This window comes from Lampetra planeri, chromosome 20 (genome assembly GCF_965212315.1).
Source record: "Lampetra planeri chromosome 20, kcLamPlan1.2.h2, whole genome shotgun sequence".
In the NCBI taxonomy this organism is placed as follows: domain Eukaryota; kingdom Metazoa; phylum Chordata; class Hyperoartia; order Petromyzontiformes; family Petromyzontidae; genus Lampetra; species Lampetra planeri.
This window is the reverse complement of record NC_136126.1, coordinates 9,800,234-9,818,062: the sequence shown is the minus strand read 5'-3', so window position 1 is coordinate 9,818,062 and position 17,829 is coordinate 9,800,234. Positions and strand designations below refer to the sequence as shown.

Sequence of the window (17,829 nt, the reverse complement as noted above, 5' to 3'; positions counted from 1 at the left end):
CACAATTGTTGTGCGTGCGTACGCACAATTGCTGTGCGTGCGTACGCACAGTTGTTGTGCGTGCGTACGCACAATTGTTGTACGTGCGTACGCACAACAACTGTGCGTACGTACGTACGTTGAACTTCTTTCGCCACCGTGAGAAGCCACAAAACCGCAGCGACTGAGGCAGGGGTCGGCAGGCACCCCACAGCTCCGGGGTGCCTGCCGACATTCTTTATTAGCTACCATTACGGATCTTAAAATATAGTGGGTTTTTTTATCGAATTAGATTTTAAGTTATTTAGGTTGCCGACACCTGGGTTGTGGTTTTTCCTCACGCCTCTGGGTCGTCGTCTCTCTACGAGACCGAGCGAACGCTCTGCCGCGGCGGCGACGTTACACTTTAAAATGTTACACTTCATTCGATTTTCATCATTGTTGTTCGACGGATTCGCAGGATTACAACGAGGACTACATCCAGACGGGGCCGGGTCAGCTGTACGCCCACTCGACACGCCTCTACACGGTGGACGGCACCACCATCCCCTACTCGTGGAACCACACGGTGCTCTACGACGGCGCCCTCGGCAAGATGCCCTTCCTGGTGGAGACGCTGCACGTGACGGACGCCGGCGCCCGCTACGACCCGCGCAGCGAGCGCCTCTCCTACTCGCTGCACGCGCACATCGCCAAGGGTCAGTCACCGCGGCCCACATGGGCGGGGCAGGGCGCATGACCGCCCTGCGAGCGATGGCCGCAGCGATAACCACGCAGCGTAATTGAACATGCTAAGGCTATAGCCACGGCTACCATGTGCACGTGGTTGCCCCGTGCATATGCTGCGCTATGTAGCCAAGGCGTAGTACTGAGCACGTGTGGCTGCCACTAAAACTTTACAAGTGATTGCAAAAACGTGTCTTCAGTCGGATTCACCGTTACCACCTGGCAAGGTGTACACGAGAAGCTATTAATTAATTAATACTTGTGGGCTCTTACGTTTATACGAGCATCCTTTAATAAAAACATACTTTACTTGCTTGTGTAGTAACGTTTGAGAACGGACACTACTGTATATAAATTAGTCAGCACCAACTTAAAACATTGCATTCGTCCTTGATTAACTTGATGTCAAGTTGGCAACACATCTGAAGATATGTACACTCTGTGTAGAGTAGATCTCTTTTCAATGTTCTTGGTCAGGGTGCTTCGTTGGCGAGATGTTATCTCCCTCGCCTGGTATGCAAGAGGTCGGTCAGTTCGATCTCGACCCTGACGCATGCTGTATTTTCGGAGTCTGCACGTTTTCCCCCTGGTCGCATGCATTTTTCTCTGCGTCCTCCGGTTTTTCCCCCCACATTCAGAATCAAGTCTGCATTAACCAAACGTACTTGTGGAATTCTTTGGTCTAACGCTGGTGAGAGATGAGGCCAGAAATAAGGCTGTATCTGGTGTAAGCCAATCGGTTTCAAAGACAATGCAATATATTATCGGAGCATGTTTGTTTGCATGGTTTGCCACAAGTACTGTGTGCAAAAGGTTTATATTTGGCATTTGAAAATCTTTACACGACTTACCCTTCACGTGTGTTTTAGTTATGAAGGGAAACCGGAGAACATGGAGGAAGGAAACCCACGCGGAACAAGGGGATAACTTGCAAACCACACGCAGAAAGGCGCCCGAGTCAGGAATCGAACCCCGGGTGATTTTAGCTGTGGGGCACGAGCGTTAGGGATGCAGAGTCAAACGATCTCCCTGCTCAGACGAATATAGGGCGGCGTTCGTCACCGTTGCTAGCCCCGAGCCAACAGTGGCTGGCGATTCCACAGTCTTAATGCAGGGCCATTGTCATTGCTGAACAAATCAGAATGTTTATTTAGATTGGAGCAATCATCGGTGAACTATAACATGATTGGTCATAATTCAAGGTATGTGTATTGCGCAAACCAGCACTGGGGTTGTGTTCATCCCTCTTGGATGAGATGGTGCTGGAAAGTGCTTGCTTGAGATGGGCAACCACCACACATGATGGGTGTTCGAGGCTCCATGGCTACGTGGTTGGCAGTAGAAGGGCAGTCCAGGGAAATGCATTGTTGTGCTATACTTCTGTGCTCCCACGATGTCAACGACCAGCACTGTGGGGAGAAAAAACAAGTCTTGAAACTCAATGAGGTTTGTGTGTGTTCAAGGCTCAAATCTTGGTTTGGGATTGACTCAGCAGTGGTTGTCTAATGGAGAGACTTTCCCCCGTCATAGGAATGCGACATTTCCACGACTGGTTCATTTACGTATGTATATTGAACTTCTTTCGCAACCATACGTATCCAACCGCGATCACTAATCGGAGGTGCGAATCGGAGGTTCAGTGCTGTGAACAGGAGATGATCGCCACCCGTCACTCTCACTCTCAAGGGCTGTATAATTTTACGTTGCTGCTCACTTGGCTACTCATGACTCCACATGCACGTTGGTGTTTCCGCAGGGGAGCGGAGTAACCAGTGTCCCCAGGGCTTCTCGCTGGACACAACGGGACCGTACTGTGTTGGTGAGCGACCTGCGCTGCGTGCGCATTTAGAACATTGGACACGTACTCTTTGGTTCTTTCGGTAAAGTCACGTAGGTAGAAAAATAAAATAAAACAAACGCTTGTGTTGCGATCGAAACGTTGCGATTTGTTATTTTTATTTTATTTATTTTTTCTACCCACGTGACTTTACCGAAAGAACAAAAGAGTATGGATTCCTGCAGTCACGAAAGCTTCAAATCAACATTGCACACCTTTATTGTTCGCGTTGCAATCGCATTGCAATCGCGTTGCAAGTTGTTGGCTATGCATCTGCATCTCTGCTGCGTGAATTCTGCAACTGTGTGTGTGTGCGCAAGTCCGGGTACGAGTGCATGGGGAGCAGTGGTGTAGCGGTTAGCGCACTGCATTACGAACCTGGTGACCAGAATTTGATTCCCGCTCACGGTTAACACCCAGTGTTGATTACCTGAACCGGTCCTGGGTCCCCCGAGGCCTAGTCAGCCTCAAATGAGTACCTGGTACGGTGTATAAACATCCCCACTAGGGAGACAAAGGCGGCCGGGCGTGGTGCTGACCACCCACCTCCTCGTGTGCCATGCTGGCCTTCAATGGAGCTCGCTAACAGCACCAGCTCCAAATGTCTGTTGAGGCTATACGGGGGATCTTTGTCTTTGTGACGGGGGGGCGGGGTAGTGTAGTGGTTAGCGTGCTGTGCTATGCACCGGACGATCCGAATTGGATTCCCGCTCATGGCCAACACCAATAACGATTTTTGGAGCCGTTTCCGGGCCTCCCCTAGGTTAGCTCAGCCTGAAATGAGTACCTGGTGCAGTGTGTAAACGTAAGCACGAGAGGTGGGGGGGTGGTTGCTGGCCACCCACCCCATCGTGCGACCATGCCGGCCTTCCTAGGTGCTCGCTAGCGGCACTTGTCCCAACCGTCTGTTGAAGGCTACAATCTTCTGTCCGTGCGTGTGTGCGTCACCCCGCTTCTACAGACGAGGACGAGTGCGCGGGGAGCAACCCATGCTCGCACACGTGCCACAACACCGTGGGCACCTACTACTGCTCCTGTCCGCGAGGCCTCACCATCTCGGCCGATGGCCGAACCTGCCAAGGTACCGTTTTTTGTGTTAGATTGCGCCAACGTAAATGTGCCGTTAAACCCTCCACCACACACGACACAGCCAATTAGTAAGGGGTTTACACGTAAACAAAACGTGCCAGTTCGTTACTAGTACGGCACACCGGTTGTGTATTGGACAGAAACGCACAACGTTTACAATTTGAGTACGACGTTTCAACGGTAATTACAATCAGCCTCATCAGGCGACAGCCAGATTTGTGGAGAAATCTTCCTGTTTCTCTCTTAAATAGAGGGATAAATGTCAATTTTAATGACATTTATTTTTACGCGATCTAACCCTAAAACCTCTATTATGGATAATATTTGCCGCGAAAGCCTACGTGTTAAACAAATGTGTTCTCTTTCCAAGCTCACTTGGACGGATTATTATAATATTTCAGGCATTCATCTCCCTGTGTTCATTTGTGCAAATTTCAGCTTTAATTCCATTCTACTCTTTGGCTATTTTCACATTTCTTCTGATCTCTGTCAGAGAAGGTATGCACATTTACGTGATTTATTTCACGCCATGTCTGCTCTTCTTTTGGTTACTATTACCGTAGCTACTGTTGCAGTGACCCCCACTCATTGATTTCTTCACCCATGCCGATGATTCGGTCTACCAGACTGACTGTTTCATCTCATCTAAACTGTGTTCAACAACTAACTCTGCAGGTTACAACCACTTACACACCGACTCATTCACCCACTCAATCACCCACTCACTCACCCATCCACTCATTCACCCACTCGCCCATCAACTCACTCACCCACTCATTCACCCACTCACCCACCCACTCACCCAATCACTCACTTACTCACCCGCTCATTCACCAACTCACTCACCCACTCAATCATCATCTCTCTCACCCACTCATTTATTCACCCACTCATCCACTCAATCACTCACGAATTCATCCACTCACTAACCCACTCACTCACTCACCCACTCACTCACCCACTCATTCACGCACTCACTCACGCACTCATTCACGCACTCACTCACCCACCCACTCACCACCCTCCAAGTCACAACACCTCTCTTTCTTAATCTTTCCTCGTTCGGCTCAACTTTGACATTCCCTCCCGTCCGTCTTTTTTCCAAAGTTCCTATGATAACCTTGCTCGGTTTTTGTAAACATAATTAACTTAGACATTAAACCTGCGGTGTATTGGGCCTTTAGAGTCTGTGCCCACCAACTGTGATAAAAAATAGCACGTTTACCATTGTATTGCATTTAGCATTGGGTCTCTGCTAACATCAGAAAAACCGTGTGCACCTCCCCTCCCATCCCCCGCCCCCCCTTGCCCCCCCTTGCCCCCCCTCTCACCCCCCCCCCCGCCGTGCCTCCCTGCAGACATAGACGAGTGCGCCCTGGGCGGCCACAACTGCCCCGCCAGCCAGGAGTGCGAGAACCTCATGGCCTCCTTCCGCTGCGTCGTTCGCTGCGGGGTCGGCTTCCGCCGCACTCACGACGGCGCCAGCTGCCAGGGTGAGCGACCGCTCCCGCAGGCCCCGCCGCAGACGCCAGAGGGAGGGGGCGAGGGGGCGGTGGGGGGGAGTTAAAGGGATAATTTCACCCCCCCCCCTGCCGAGCAGTCCACACAACGGGCCCGGGGCTTTCTTTACTAACCGATGGAGTAAGCGGGGCGACACGTGCCACTCTGGCCCGGGCAGCCTGGAGCCTCGCGGAGACTGTGGAGCGCGGTGGCTCACGCACTTGAGGGTCTTGGGGTGTGTGGCTCACGCTCTGTGAGTGTCGTGTGCTGTGTAGATACGAGGTGGTCACGTGTTTCTTTTCGACACTGGACGATCTTGTGTGGTTCAGACACTGGAATGTTGTAGGAATTATTTCAGTAACTTTATTGATCTCGTACAAAATGTTTGATGTTCAGTCATGGGGGAATGTCTTACACATGTATCTGTTGTATTGTAAATAGCCCACGATCCTTGTGATACTCCCGTGCAGCCAGGACCAGCATTTCTTCAATGACCAAAGGATTCACCAGCCACACCATCATTTGTGTCAAAACGTTACCTGCGTAAACCACTCTTCAATGGGCAGAACGATTTTACATCAAAGTAGGGTGCCAGATCTTAGCTGTGCAGTAGACGGGGCAGTGTAGTTCACCCAGACAGCCTCTGATGTCCTCATGCTGCTTTGTGGTTTTGTGGTCTGGCCATGCCGCATTGGAGGAGGACTTCATCCCCCAGATTATCTCAATGCATTCCCAGAAAACGGAATTTGAATTGCCCCATTGTCTAGTAATGTAATGCCTGTTACATTTTATATAAGTGAGACAGTTCTATTCTTGTGTAGCCACGACGTTAGGTTCTTTAGGAGAGAGTTCACGTAGTTTTGATTCTCTTCCATTGAAGGAGCGCAGACTAAAGCTGTTGCAGTAACACATCGGTTTTAGTTGCGCGGAAATAATCGGATCGACGCACAAATGTTGTGAAACTCCCTTCCCACGGACGTTGAAGAGATGCCATACCCCTGGCTCGCCAGGAGAAGGCGGTACAGCAAAATGTGGACTCCGTCCGTTGCGTCTGTATGGGGATAGAGTGTTGCCCTCTTGCATGTGAACGCTCATTATAATTGGCCGATTAACATTTCAATACGCAGAGAACCGCAGCAATTGTTAGCGCCTGCCTCCGCACCTTGTCTGCGGTTCCTCGCACCTCAGAGGTCGTTCTACCGCTTCAAGAGCGAGTGAACACTGCGCGGCGCTTTACAAATTGGCTTTCTCGTCAATAATTATTATTAATTCACCATCGCCAAACAGACATCAACGAATGCAAGGAGACTCACCCGTCGCCCTGCAACCAGAAGTGCGTCAACCTCATCGGCAGCTACCGCTGCGCGTGTGAGCCAGGCTTCCAGCTACGCGGCCGCCGATGCTACGGTGAGAGACGCTCTCCCTCTCTCTATCTCTCTCTCCCTGTCTCCCTATCTCTCCCTCTCTTCCTATCTATCTCTCGATGTTTCCCCCCCCCCCCCCCCTCTGTCTCTCTCTATCTCTCCCCACAAAGTGTGGAGCTGCTTTATTGACCCCACAAGGATGATGAGCTGAGTCAACCCCCGCCTTCCCCAAGCCGGGATGTGAACCCGTCGTGACCTTTTCGATTGCGAGCCGCTCAGCTCTAACGCTGAGCCGCCCTGGTCGGACGGAAGGCTCCACGGTGGTGTCAGCGCCACCGCTTGTGAACACGGCACCCCGGCGCATTCGCCGGGGAATTTCCCTCCTTCCCTCCTCCCCGTCCCCGCAGACATCAATGAGTGCCTGCAGCACGCGTGCCGCGTGGACCAGCAGTGCCGCAACACGCGCGGCGGCTACAAGTGCATCGACCTGTGCCCCAACGGCATGACCAAGGCGGAGAACGGCACGTGCGTCGGTACGTGGGCGGACGCGGCGCGGCGCGGCACAACGGCGGTAGAACGAGGGTGTGGGAGGGGGGAGGCGGCGCGGTACGGGGCGATGGGATACGGGGCCTGTACGCGTGCATTGTGTGTATGGGGAACTTCTTTTGCGCCGTACGTAGCCAATCGTGCTAATCGGAGGTGCGGGGGAAGGACAAACAGTGCTGGACCGCTGCAAGTGTGACGAGTGTTTTGTGAGTGAGCGAGCGGTGAGCGAGTGAGCGGGTAATTTGGTCGGCATTTGAGTGAGACACTACAATACGTGAGCGAGCGTGTATATTGACATGCGTGAGTGTCTTGGGATAGTGAATGGTCGGTTGGGTGGGTGGTTGAGTGAGTGAAGGGTAAGCGGGTGGACATTTGAAGGAGCGTTTATTTGCCTGCTCGAGTGTACGTATCCTAGAGTCAGTGGGTGGTTTGAGTGAGCGATTGAGTGTGTTCAAATAGTTGAGGAGGTTTGGGGGGTTAATGGGTGGGTAGTGGGTATTCGAGTTGGCGAATGAGTGAACATCAAGACAACCGAGTACATTTTGATTAAGTGGATCTGGGAGTGTTTTGGCACGCGAGAAAGTGATTGAATGGGTAACAGAATGAATAGGCTGGCGATCGGATAACCGTTTGGCAAGAATGACGAGCCAACAGACAAGCACGTGGGTGGACGAACACAATGGTGGGTCAGTGGAGGATTGAGTAATCCCACCACCCACCCACCCCAGTCCCCCTCCCTTCTTCACATTGTCCTCCGTCCCACCCGCCCAGACGTTGACGAGTGCCAGGACGGCACCCACCAGTGCCGCTACAACCAAATCTGCGAGAACACGCGGGGGAGCTACCGCTGCACGTGCCCTCGGGGCTACCGCTCGCAGGGCGTGGGCAAGCCCTGCCTGGGTGAGTGCTCCCGCCCAGCTCCTTGCTACCACTCCACTGCTCCTCCGCATGCGCACTGCCGGCGGGCACAAACACGGTCAACATGCCAACGTCGGAATATGGTTAGAACCGTTGGACCAACATTGGCGAACGTTAACCCAATGTTCGCCAAACGTTGGCCCAACATTGGCTGAATATTGGCCTAATGTTGGCCCAACGTTGGATTAACGTTAGATTAACGTTGGCTGAACCTTACGTGTTGTTCACTGGGAAGGGCTTTAAAAAAGAAAACGGTGGTTCGATGAGTCGTCACGATTCGGGGTTATGACTCATGACTCAATTTAACAATCGATTATTTTTCATGCCATTTTTACAGCTTTGGTTGCCCCATTAACCCTCATTTTACAGCTGGTTATGTGCACGTGTCATAACAGCCAGCATGAGTCCTTCCATCGTTATGTGCTTAGTAGTTGAGGGGCCGTGGTCCGTCCAACAGAAGTTTGGAGCTTCGTCAATTCGAAAAGTAATTGCGAGCCACTGCCACGTGGCCTTAAGGCCCACCGGCAGAGCGCCCTCTAGTGACGTCACAGCCGCGCTGTAGTCCTCTCACGAAGCGGAGTGGGGGGGCCCACGACCGTCAGCGTGCGATGTGAGCCGCTCCATGGTTCGCCTGTGGGGAGCTCAGTGCAGAGAGGGTGGAGTGTGAACCCCGTCGCAGTCGCGGCTCTCCCCGTCCTGGAAACAGGAGCCAGGATTTTGAGGCGCGAATCGGCAGTTTTTTTCCTTCTTCACGCAGCCAAATTGCGACTGCCGCATCGCCACAGATGAATATTGTTTTGGTATCGCGATAGCAATATCACTGTATGTACGTATGTTAAACTTCCTTCGCCCCGTACGTAGCCAACCGAGCTAATCGGAGGTCCTTTATGCACTACGTCTTCCATTATTGCACGATTCCATGGACCTATTGACAGCTGCATGCGCTATGGCTGACGGGTCAGTCATGTCCTGGTGGATGCTGTGACTCTCACGAGGGCATTGCATTAGCCCTGGGTTCACCAATGGCAAATTCAGATTTAGGCCCCATAAGATTTGTGAAATTGGTTTCCCAGGGCTCTACTGTACAGAGTTCAGCCTCTTGTCTCTCGTGTGGCACAAACTGATAACTTTTAACTAACTTCGCAATTTGTATTTTACCAGGTAAGGTCCACTGTGCTACACAGCTCTTTTTCAGAAGCCACCTGGCCACAAATGATTACTCAATGAAGTGGCTTATCGCGTGGAAATTTATAACAGCCAAATAGTGTACTCTAAACGCACGTTTCCAAATGTAGAGGGGAAAAATCAGAGGACCCAGGTTGTTGCTGTGCATCTACATGAGCCATACGAGAGAAGAGGAATTGCGATTGTCAGCTGAAACAACATTAATGATACACGTCAGCGCTCAAACTGTGTCTAATTGTCTCCCTGATAACATCCGCGCCGTGTGGCGCACATCCCCAGCTGAATTTTGACTCCAACTCTAAACGCACTCCCCGACGTCACAGAATGTACACGTCCTGAATTACACGGCCTTTTGTTGCCATTTTTAAAGGAGTTGGCCATTTTTTCACCTTTTTAATTAACACAAGAGAAGGGGGGGGGGTGATCCCCAGTTCATGAACTAAATTTTCTCACGTGAGATGGGAGCCATCGTAACAAATGTGTTGAGGTAAAAGTGCAAAGCGGATTATAAATGGTTGAGCCTCTCAACGTGGACACACATTGAGGTTGCTTAGACTTGCAAAGAGTGCTGCTTAGGAGAGGCGGAGATTGTGGATCCCACACGGCAGAGATGGATTTGGTCGGTATGAGGAAGTACGGCAAGCAGGACGTACAGATAAATAATTGGACTGTCTCTAAGCACTACCCTGCTGAAAATGTAATCCGCAGGCTCAGTTGCGATTTTCCTAGATAGACATAGTAAATCTTATCCGAGTACACCTTGAGACTGGATAACCTGTTCTCGAAGTCTTATCTGAGTACATCTTGTCACTGGCAAGCCTGTTATAGATGTCCTGTACATTTATATTATTCCCATTAACCAGTGCTTCGCAATTATATTCAAAACACATCACCTGTTTTTATAATCATAAATAGAATCGAATAATAGTTAAAAACTAAAAAATGTAAATAGCTTGTGTCCCCTATATTTATAACAATTGCCCTTTATCGGTATCAAATCATGAGCTAAAAAAAATCTATTCAAAATTCTCAAAGAGCAGTTCAGCTCTCCGTATTATAAAACGGTCCGCGGAAGCTGATATCACAAAACTGCTCCTGATATCCAGAAGTAGCTTTGTTTACATGCAACGCCTCCGCTGCAGTGTCCCATTAGACATCTCCTCCCACTTGGCAAAATCTTCTCAAGCTTCAACATTGGCCGCCATGTCTATGCTGATGACAACCCCAGCCCTACAAGTCCGTTGACTCCACACACCCGACCTTCCTGTCCATGATTCAAACTTAAGAGTATTTTGTTGTTGGATCGCCGTGTAGGTATATTGTCGTATTTTTAACTGTATAACCCTCCACCACCTGACAGAGTCAATATAATCAAGTTGTGACGTCGTAGGCGGATGTGCCAATTGATGCGGCTTATCACCAAAACGGGAGGATTGTTCACAGGCAAGTAAATCTTTGACAAAATTGTCACGTGGCAACTTGAATTATTGGCTCTGTCGGGTGGTGGCTTATTGTAAAAAAATATATATTATAGCTAAACGACGATCTAACCCAAAATAATAATTAGAATTTAAACTTGTGAAGTGCCCTTACACAATCGTTCTCAGGGTACCATGCATGGAAAGGCGGAAATAGTTAACAACAACAAAGCAAAGAAGAAGTGAGAAAAACATTTGAAAATAACTAAAGAGAAAACGCTATTTTAAACAGACGCTTTTTTTAGTCGATATTTGAATATCTGTCGTGTCTTGGAAGTCCCCTGACCTCGCAGGGCAACGAGTTACAGAATTTAGGTGCTGCAGTTGTAAAGGCACCGTCACCCCAAGTGTGAAGCCTAGACCGTGGGACAGTGAGCAATGCACAAGTTACAGCTCTTAATTATGAATCATTCCATTGGTCGTGAAAGCCTGCGTATGAAATTAACTCGTTCATTTCTCACGTCCTGCCTGGACGTGGTGTCACTGTGCATTTCTCCAAACTCCCTCGAGATAAACTCGGCCAAAGCTGACGTCCTCCTCATTGCCAAAAAAAAATTAGGACTCTCACATGTCTTAGTCTGCGCCTTGTGAACTCTGGCATCATGCTGCGTGCAAGTTGGAGTGGTCTTTGATTCTAAGCCTTTCTCTAGCATAATCCACCTCCCACCACCTCTGTCCACCCAGCAGTATAAATGTGTTCACCACACAGTCAGTCGAATGATAACACCACGGTTAGGCGTGTGTGGTGGGGCACAATGCGATCGCTTCCACCTCTTCCACGGTGTCCGAGGTGAGCGTGGAAGAGTAGGCCAGTGCTATTCTCTCGAGGGTCTCTGCAGAGCTCCCTTTAGTGTTACCCTCCAGCGGTGAAATTTCAGGACTCGCAACCTTTGTCTGCAGTTTTCTCAGCAGCGCCGTCGTCATCGTACGATGACCCCCGTCGCTCTGACGCACGCGTCCAAGCGACGCCTCGGCCCAATCGAGCAACACGCAACTAAAACGGCGCGCGCCGCCCTGTCTCCCCGTGTGTCTCTGTGTCTTCGCATGCCCGGGCGGAATCGGGGACGGGCAATCGGGGGCATGGGATCGGGACGGGGGCAGACATTGACGAGTGCGGATCGTTCCCCCGGCCGTGCGCGTACCGCTGCGTCAACACGCCCGGCAGCTTCGAGTGTCTCTGCTCGCCCGGCCAACGCTTGCTGGGCGACGGGAAGTCGTGCGCCGGTCTAGAGCGATTGCCAAATTACGACGACGGCGGCGGCGTTCACCGTCCCATTCCCCGGGGCCACGCGTTCGGCGGACCGGGCCCCGCCGCTGGTGTTTGGAGCGGCGATTCAGCCACGGGCGACTTCACCTTCGTTAGGCAGAGCGCTCGCGCGCGTTACCGTGGCACCGGCGGCCGCGCCGCCACGGCGACGGCGGCTAGGATTCGGAGCCGTAGGGCCACCGCGTGCCTCCCTGGGTATCGCCCGTTTGGCGGAGAGTGCGTAGGTACGACCGGGGTCTTTGTGTGCGTTGAAGGAAGGCTTGGAGGTGGTGGTTGTCATTCGTCATCGTCGTCCTCATTGTCATAGTCACAGTCATCACCAGCCGTTTTACCAAAGTTGCGGTCGCCCTCATTGTAATCGTGACCATTGGTGTTATTGTCAGCGGCATCAATTGCATTGTCATCTTCATCACTGTCGGTGTCGTGAACAGCGTAATCATCGTCGGCCATTTAGCATCATCGTGATCGTCATTGTTGCCATCGTTATTGTTGTCATCTTTACTATTGTCATCATGAGCATCATCACCATCGTGCTCATCATCATCAGCATCATCACCACCATAATAATCTTGCTCAGCATAATTTATGAGATGTTTCGTTACAGTGGCATGCCAAAGTGTTATTTAAGATATCAACATACAGCCCTCTATGTATTTTAGTAATGGTCATGCGTCTGGTCTGGACTTTGGATGCGGTGTGTACAGTTTCACATCTCGTTTCCATAACTTCTCCCCATGTTGCCTCTGATGCAGCAAACAATATTGGGAACAATAATAATAATACACGAATGTTAATAGTTTATTTACCACGAAAAGCCTCACGAGTCTCAAGATTCTCTCTCACGGGAGGTCCCTGCCAAAGTACTCGTCCCATTAAAGAGTTTGAGCTTGCTCTTTGATTCTTTCACGTATAAAGAAGATAAGTTAAATAATAGAGTACGACGTTTCGATTGCAACACAAGCAACCGCCTACGTGACTTTACCGAAAGAACCAAAGAGTAATTCCTGCAGTCACGAAAGCTTCAAATCAAGTTTGAGCTTGCTTTGTCCGTACGAGTAAGTCGATAATGGCCGCAAAAAATGAACGCGCGCAAGGGGAGAACACTTAGACTCAACGCTGATGCCAGTAACCTACTTGCTGCACTGTCCCCGATGGTCGCCTTATTGAGAAAGCTGCTGCTTCACGACCAGACATTAGCCGCGAGTAGCGTTCTGTCCCGGCCCTACTGGGCATCTGTGAAAAAGAGGTGTACAGCTCCTCCAGTCTAAATAAATATCCTCATTCTGAGATCACTTGGCTCACTTTCTAATTCCAGTGTAACTCAGCAATACCAACCTAGTGATACTTAGCTAAGTAAAATTAGATGATATGGTCCTGACACTTGTATTGTAACAATGCATTTGCCAGTGCTCATCTCTGTTAACAGTCCTAAGACATTGGTCCAAATTCCACATTCCTATGGCAGGGACTTCCAACGAAGTTTAGCTTGGTGTCTGTTACACACCGCATGTGCAATCCACTTAACGTGTCCATGCGTGCTCTGTATGTTACGCTAATTGAATGCACGTATCCACCTTCACTGGATTTTAATGTTTAAAAGGTGTAGTCACACGAGCAGCTTTGTTTATTCTTACGACTGAATTCGTAGCATCGTGCGTGTGTGTGCTCGTCTTAGAGAGCGGTGGTGTAGCGGTTAGCGCACTGCGCTATGAACCCGGGGACCCGAGTTCAATTCCCGCTCGCAGCCAACACCAGTGACGATTATCTGAAGCGGTCATGGGCCTCCCCTAGGTCGACTCAGCCTCAAATGAGTACCTGGTGCGGTGTGTAAACATCGCAACTGGGGAGATAAAGGCGGTCGGGCGTGGTGCTGGCCACCCACCCCCTCGTGTTCCATACTGACCTTCGTAGATGCTCGCTAACAGCACTTGCCTCAACAGTCTGTTAAGGCTATAGAGGGGATCTTTGTCTTTGTTTCTCTTAAATGGGGATATGTGTTCGTGCCTGTCTGTGTGTCGTGCATGTCTTGTTTTATTGTCATCCCGCGTGTGATGTGTGCATGTGTCATGCGTGTCTGTGTTTTTTGTGTGTCTGCCCATCGACCATGTGTGCTCGTGCGTGCATTAATGTCGAACGTGTGTGCACATTATTTCGCACGTCTGTGTCTTGCATGTTTGCATGTTGCATGTGTATGTATGATGTGTGCATGTGGTGGGGAGCGGTAGTGTAGCGGTTGGAGCGCTGCGCTACGAACTTGGCGACCCGAGTTTGATTCCCGTTCACAGCCAACACTAGTAATAATTATCTGAACCGGGCCTTCCATAGGTCGACTCAGCCTAAATGTATAAACATCGTCACTGGGGAGAGAAAGGCGGCTGGGCGTGGTGCTGGCCACCCACCCCCTCGTGTGCCATGCCGGCCTTCATAGGTGCTCGCTAACAGCACACAGTCCGTTAAAAGTCAACACGGGGGATCTTTGTCTTTGTGTGCACGTGCAACTCGTGTCCGTGTACTGTGTGTCTACGCTATCTGTGTGCCACGCGCGCGTGTCTCATGCTCATGCGTGTGCCCCCGGCGCAGATGTGGACGAGTGTCAGAACAAGGAACAGTGCCAGCACGAGTGCCGTAACTCCCCCGGGAGCTACCAGTGCGTCTGTCCCGGTGGATACCGCGTCGCCCCCAACGGCAAGACCTGCCAGGGTGAGTTCCCGACTCTCTGCCCCCCCCCCCCCACCATGTCTGCAAAAACCACCCTTCACGAGCTATCCAGGCGGTGGTGGCTGCGCTGCTGCACGTGGCTGCCTGTAATCCAGCACTGTGGAGATCACAGCGAGGGGGTTGATGGATCACCAAGCACAAACGTTCTGAAACTCCCTTCCCGTGGGCATCGAGAAATGTGGACTCAACCTGTTTCGTCTGCGTGGGGATAGAGCGTTTCGCCCTCGCACGCATGGGTTTTCCCTGGGCGCTCTGCTTTCTTCCCACGTATAAAACACTCGTTGATTTGAATTCACAATATTCTGATTGTAAGTGAAGTGCCCACTGTAACCACAGCTCCTCCTGGCGCTCATAGAGGGAACTCGGGAAACGGTCTCATCACCCAGGGTCACGATTCATCTGGTGGGGAAAAACCTGGGGGGGGGGGTCAGCTCGCTGACTTAATGGGCTGGTCAGATCGATTGTAAGCTGTTTTACAAGAACGGTCCATGGAGGGCCTTAGTGAGAGAGGGAACAAAAAGGAAGTTACATCAGCGAATAAATGATAACATGATGGGACTCCCTTGCCAGTATCACAATATAAGAATAGGTTTTACCCTTTCTGGCAACAAAACAGGTGTTAAGATTTTAAAACGCCAAACAGAAACCTTTTGCAAGGAATCATGTCTGCATTCACCACATATACTTGTGGTGAACATGCAAACAAAAAAACATTGCTCTGATATTTTATGCATTGTCTTTGAAACGGATTGGTCCACACCAGAGACAGCTTTCTTTAGAGCCTCGTCTCTAACAGTGTTAGACCAGAGGACGCCAAAAGGCGAACAGCACAAAGACAATGCCACTCTCAGAGCATTGAGAGCTCGGGGTGAGCAGCTACATCATGGGACCTCAATAATATTGCATTGTTTTTGTGCTGTTCGCCTTATGGTGTCCTCGAGGTTTCTGTTTGGTGTTTTAACATCTTAATACCAGTTTTATTGACAGAAATGGTAAAACCGATTCTCATCAATGATAACATTGCAGACACCGAGTGGCAAACGCATTCGGGGAACACAACATTCAGATGGTGCACCACTCCAGTAACAGTGGCAGGTGACGCACATCAACACCGGTGCACCAGGTGGCACCGAGACGTTAGCCACACGTGCAGCGATGTCGTGCTTTTCAGAAAAATGAGAGCTAAACTATTTACTTGAACAATATATTTTTTATTTTACCCAGGTAAGGCCCACTGAGCCGTACAGCTATTGTTTCAGAAGCGACCTGGTCTCAAATGATAGCTCAAGAAAGTGGCTGATCGCGTGGAAATTGATGGCAGACAAATAGTCTAAACGCGTGTTGATTCTAAATGTGGAGGGAACAACTGATGGACATGGAGAAGAATCCACGCGATCACGGGGAGAACGTGCAAACTCCGAATATACAGGTGCCAGGGTCAGGGATTGAATGAACGACTTCCTGCATACCAGGCGAGGGAGTTAACATCTCGCCACCACGGCGCCACGTCACACTGGGTTAGCTAACCACGTGCACAAGAAGGGATGTCAATAAATCAGTTCCAACTATGATGACCTACTGCAGCCATTCCTTGTTACTGTGACCCTGTGTGCCTTCACAGTACACACAACTACTGCTTTATGTGTACTGAGGTTGACATTTGCCATGTGTCTGTTGTCTCTAAACATGCAACATGCGCACCCACGCACACTCCTACACCCACACACGCACGTACGTTTACGCACGCCCGTACGTACGTACCCATACGTACGTGCGCATCCGAATTCTTGCGCACACCTTGCACAAATTCACACGCGCTCGTTCGTGCAAACAAAAAACACGCCCTCTTGCACCCACGTAAAAAAAAAAAAACACGCACGCGCGGCCACTCGCTCACACGCAGACATTGACGAGTGTCTGGAGCAGAACATACAGTGCGGACCCAACCGGATGTGCTTCAACATGCGCGGCAGCTACAAGTGCATCGACACGCCGTGCCCGCCCAACTACAAGCGCGAGTCGCGCTCAGGGTACGTCGACGCCGCGCCGGGCCCGCGGCTCGGCCGTTCTGCCTCTGCCTGCACCCAAGCACGGCCTCCTGTGGCCTTCTCTCGAAAACCGCGAACCGGCGGCGTCCGCTCGGTGCAAGCGTGCGGCGCTGCTGACCCCGCGGCGTCGCCGTCGGACCGCGGCGGTAGCCGTGTTCGTGTGAGGAGGAGACTTGAGCCCCGATCTCGTCGCGGCTCAGAAGTGAAGTGGGGCTTGAGCCGGGATAGCGTTTGGATGGGCGGCCGCCGCGCATAAAACGTGCGCCGTAGGCCGCCGATACCTGGGCTGCGTTGTCAGCGGGGGGCTGTGAAGCAAATCACATTTGTTGTCGTGCACCGCGCTGCGCCGCCTGCGGTCGCCAACCCGCCGCTCTCCGGCGTGGTGAAGTGCGCTCAGGCATTGGGAGGCTCCATGTCGCCGACTCAAAGGGGATTGAAAGTGCGACGGTCCCTACAGGCGGCAGTGCCGTGTGCGGTGCACCCCTTTGCATACCTGTCAACCCCTTATCAATGGCCTGTCTTGTTACAGACCAATTCAGACCTTATTGGTCACCCCATGCCCCTCATAAATCTCAACGTTCATCCGACAAAGTCCCATCACAAACAAATAGACGAAAAAGATGTTTACCCGTTCTCAAACGGCTGTACGCCGCATGGACCTGCAAACTCAATTTCCCTGGACAAGAATACGGGGTAAACCGTATGGGTCGACAGCTGTGCCTATGCCCCGTCGCCATCTCTGCGCTCGCGATGGCCGTGACCGCATACCGCCCCGCCTGCAGGTTCTGCCTCAAGAGCTGCCCCCCGAACGACGTGGAGTGCCTGCTGAGCCCGCTGGCGCTTGAGTACAAGTTGGTGGCGCTGCCCTTCGGCATCCCCTCCAACCAGGACCTCGTGCGTCTTGTCGCCTACACGCAGGTGAGTTCCGCTGCGCCGTCTTGTCAGTTCCGTGCGTGCGTGTGTCTGTCACTTGGGGTGTAAATATCCCCTCTGTGGAGACAAAGTCGGGCGGTCGTGGTGCTGGGCACCCACCCCCTCGTGTGCCGTGCCGGCCTTCATAGGTGCTCGCGAACAGCACTTGCCCCAAATTTCTGTTAAGGCGAAATAGGGGATCTTTGTCTTTGCCTCTCTGCGTGTGGGAAGCAGTAGAGCAGCAGGTAGCGATCTGCGCTAC

At 51.3% G+C, this 17,829-nt stretch overlaps 1 protein-coding gene across 1 annotated transcript in view; it reads left to right on the top strand.

Moving 5' to 3' along the window:
* LOC144724423 (hemicentin-1-like) overlaps nucleotides 1-17,829 on the top strand; it is a 262,312-nt gene that overhangs the window by 238,637 nt on the left and 5,846 nt on the right. The window contains exons 99-109 of the mRNA XM_078603538.1: nucleotides 440-677; nucleotides 2,462-2,524; nucleotides 3,504-3,623; nucleotides 4,990-5,124; nucleotides 6,419-6,538; nucleotides 6,903-7,028; nucleotides 7,813-7,941; nucleotides 11,724-12,113; nucleotides 14,470-14,589; nucleotides 16,511-16,637; nucleotides 17,438-17,573. Coding sequence (XP_078459664.1) covers nucleotides 440-677; nucleotides 2,462-2,524; nucleotides 3,504-3,623; nucleotides 4,990-5,124; nucleotides 6,419-6,538; nucleotides 6,903-7,028; nucleotides 7,813-7,941; nucleotides 11,724-12,113; nucleotides 14,470-14,589; nucleotides 16,511-16,637; nucleotides 17,438-17,573 — 1,704 coding nt within the window. The remainder of the gene's footprint in view (nucleotides 1-439; nucleotides 678-2,461; nucleotides 2,525-3,503; nucleotides 3,624-4,989; nucleotides 5,125-6,418; nucleotides 6,539-6,902; nucleotides 7,029-7,812; nucleotides 7,942-11,723; nucleotides 12,114-14,469; nucleotides 14,590-16,510; nucleotides 16,638-17,437; nucleotides 17,574-17,829) is intronic.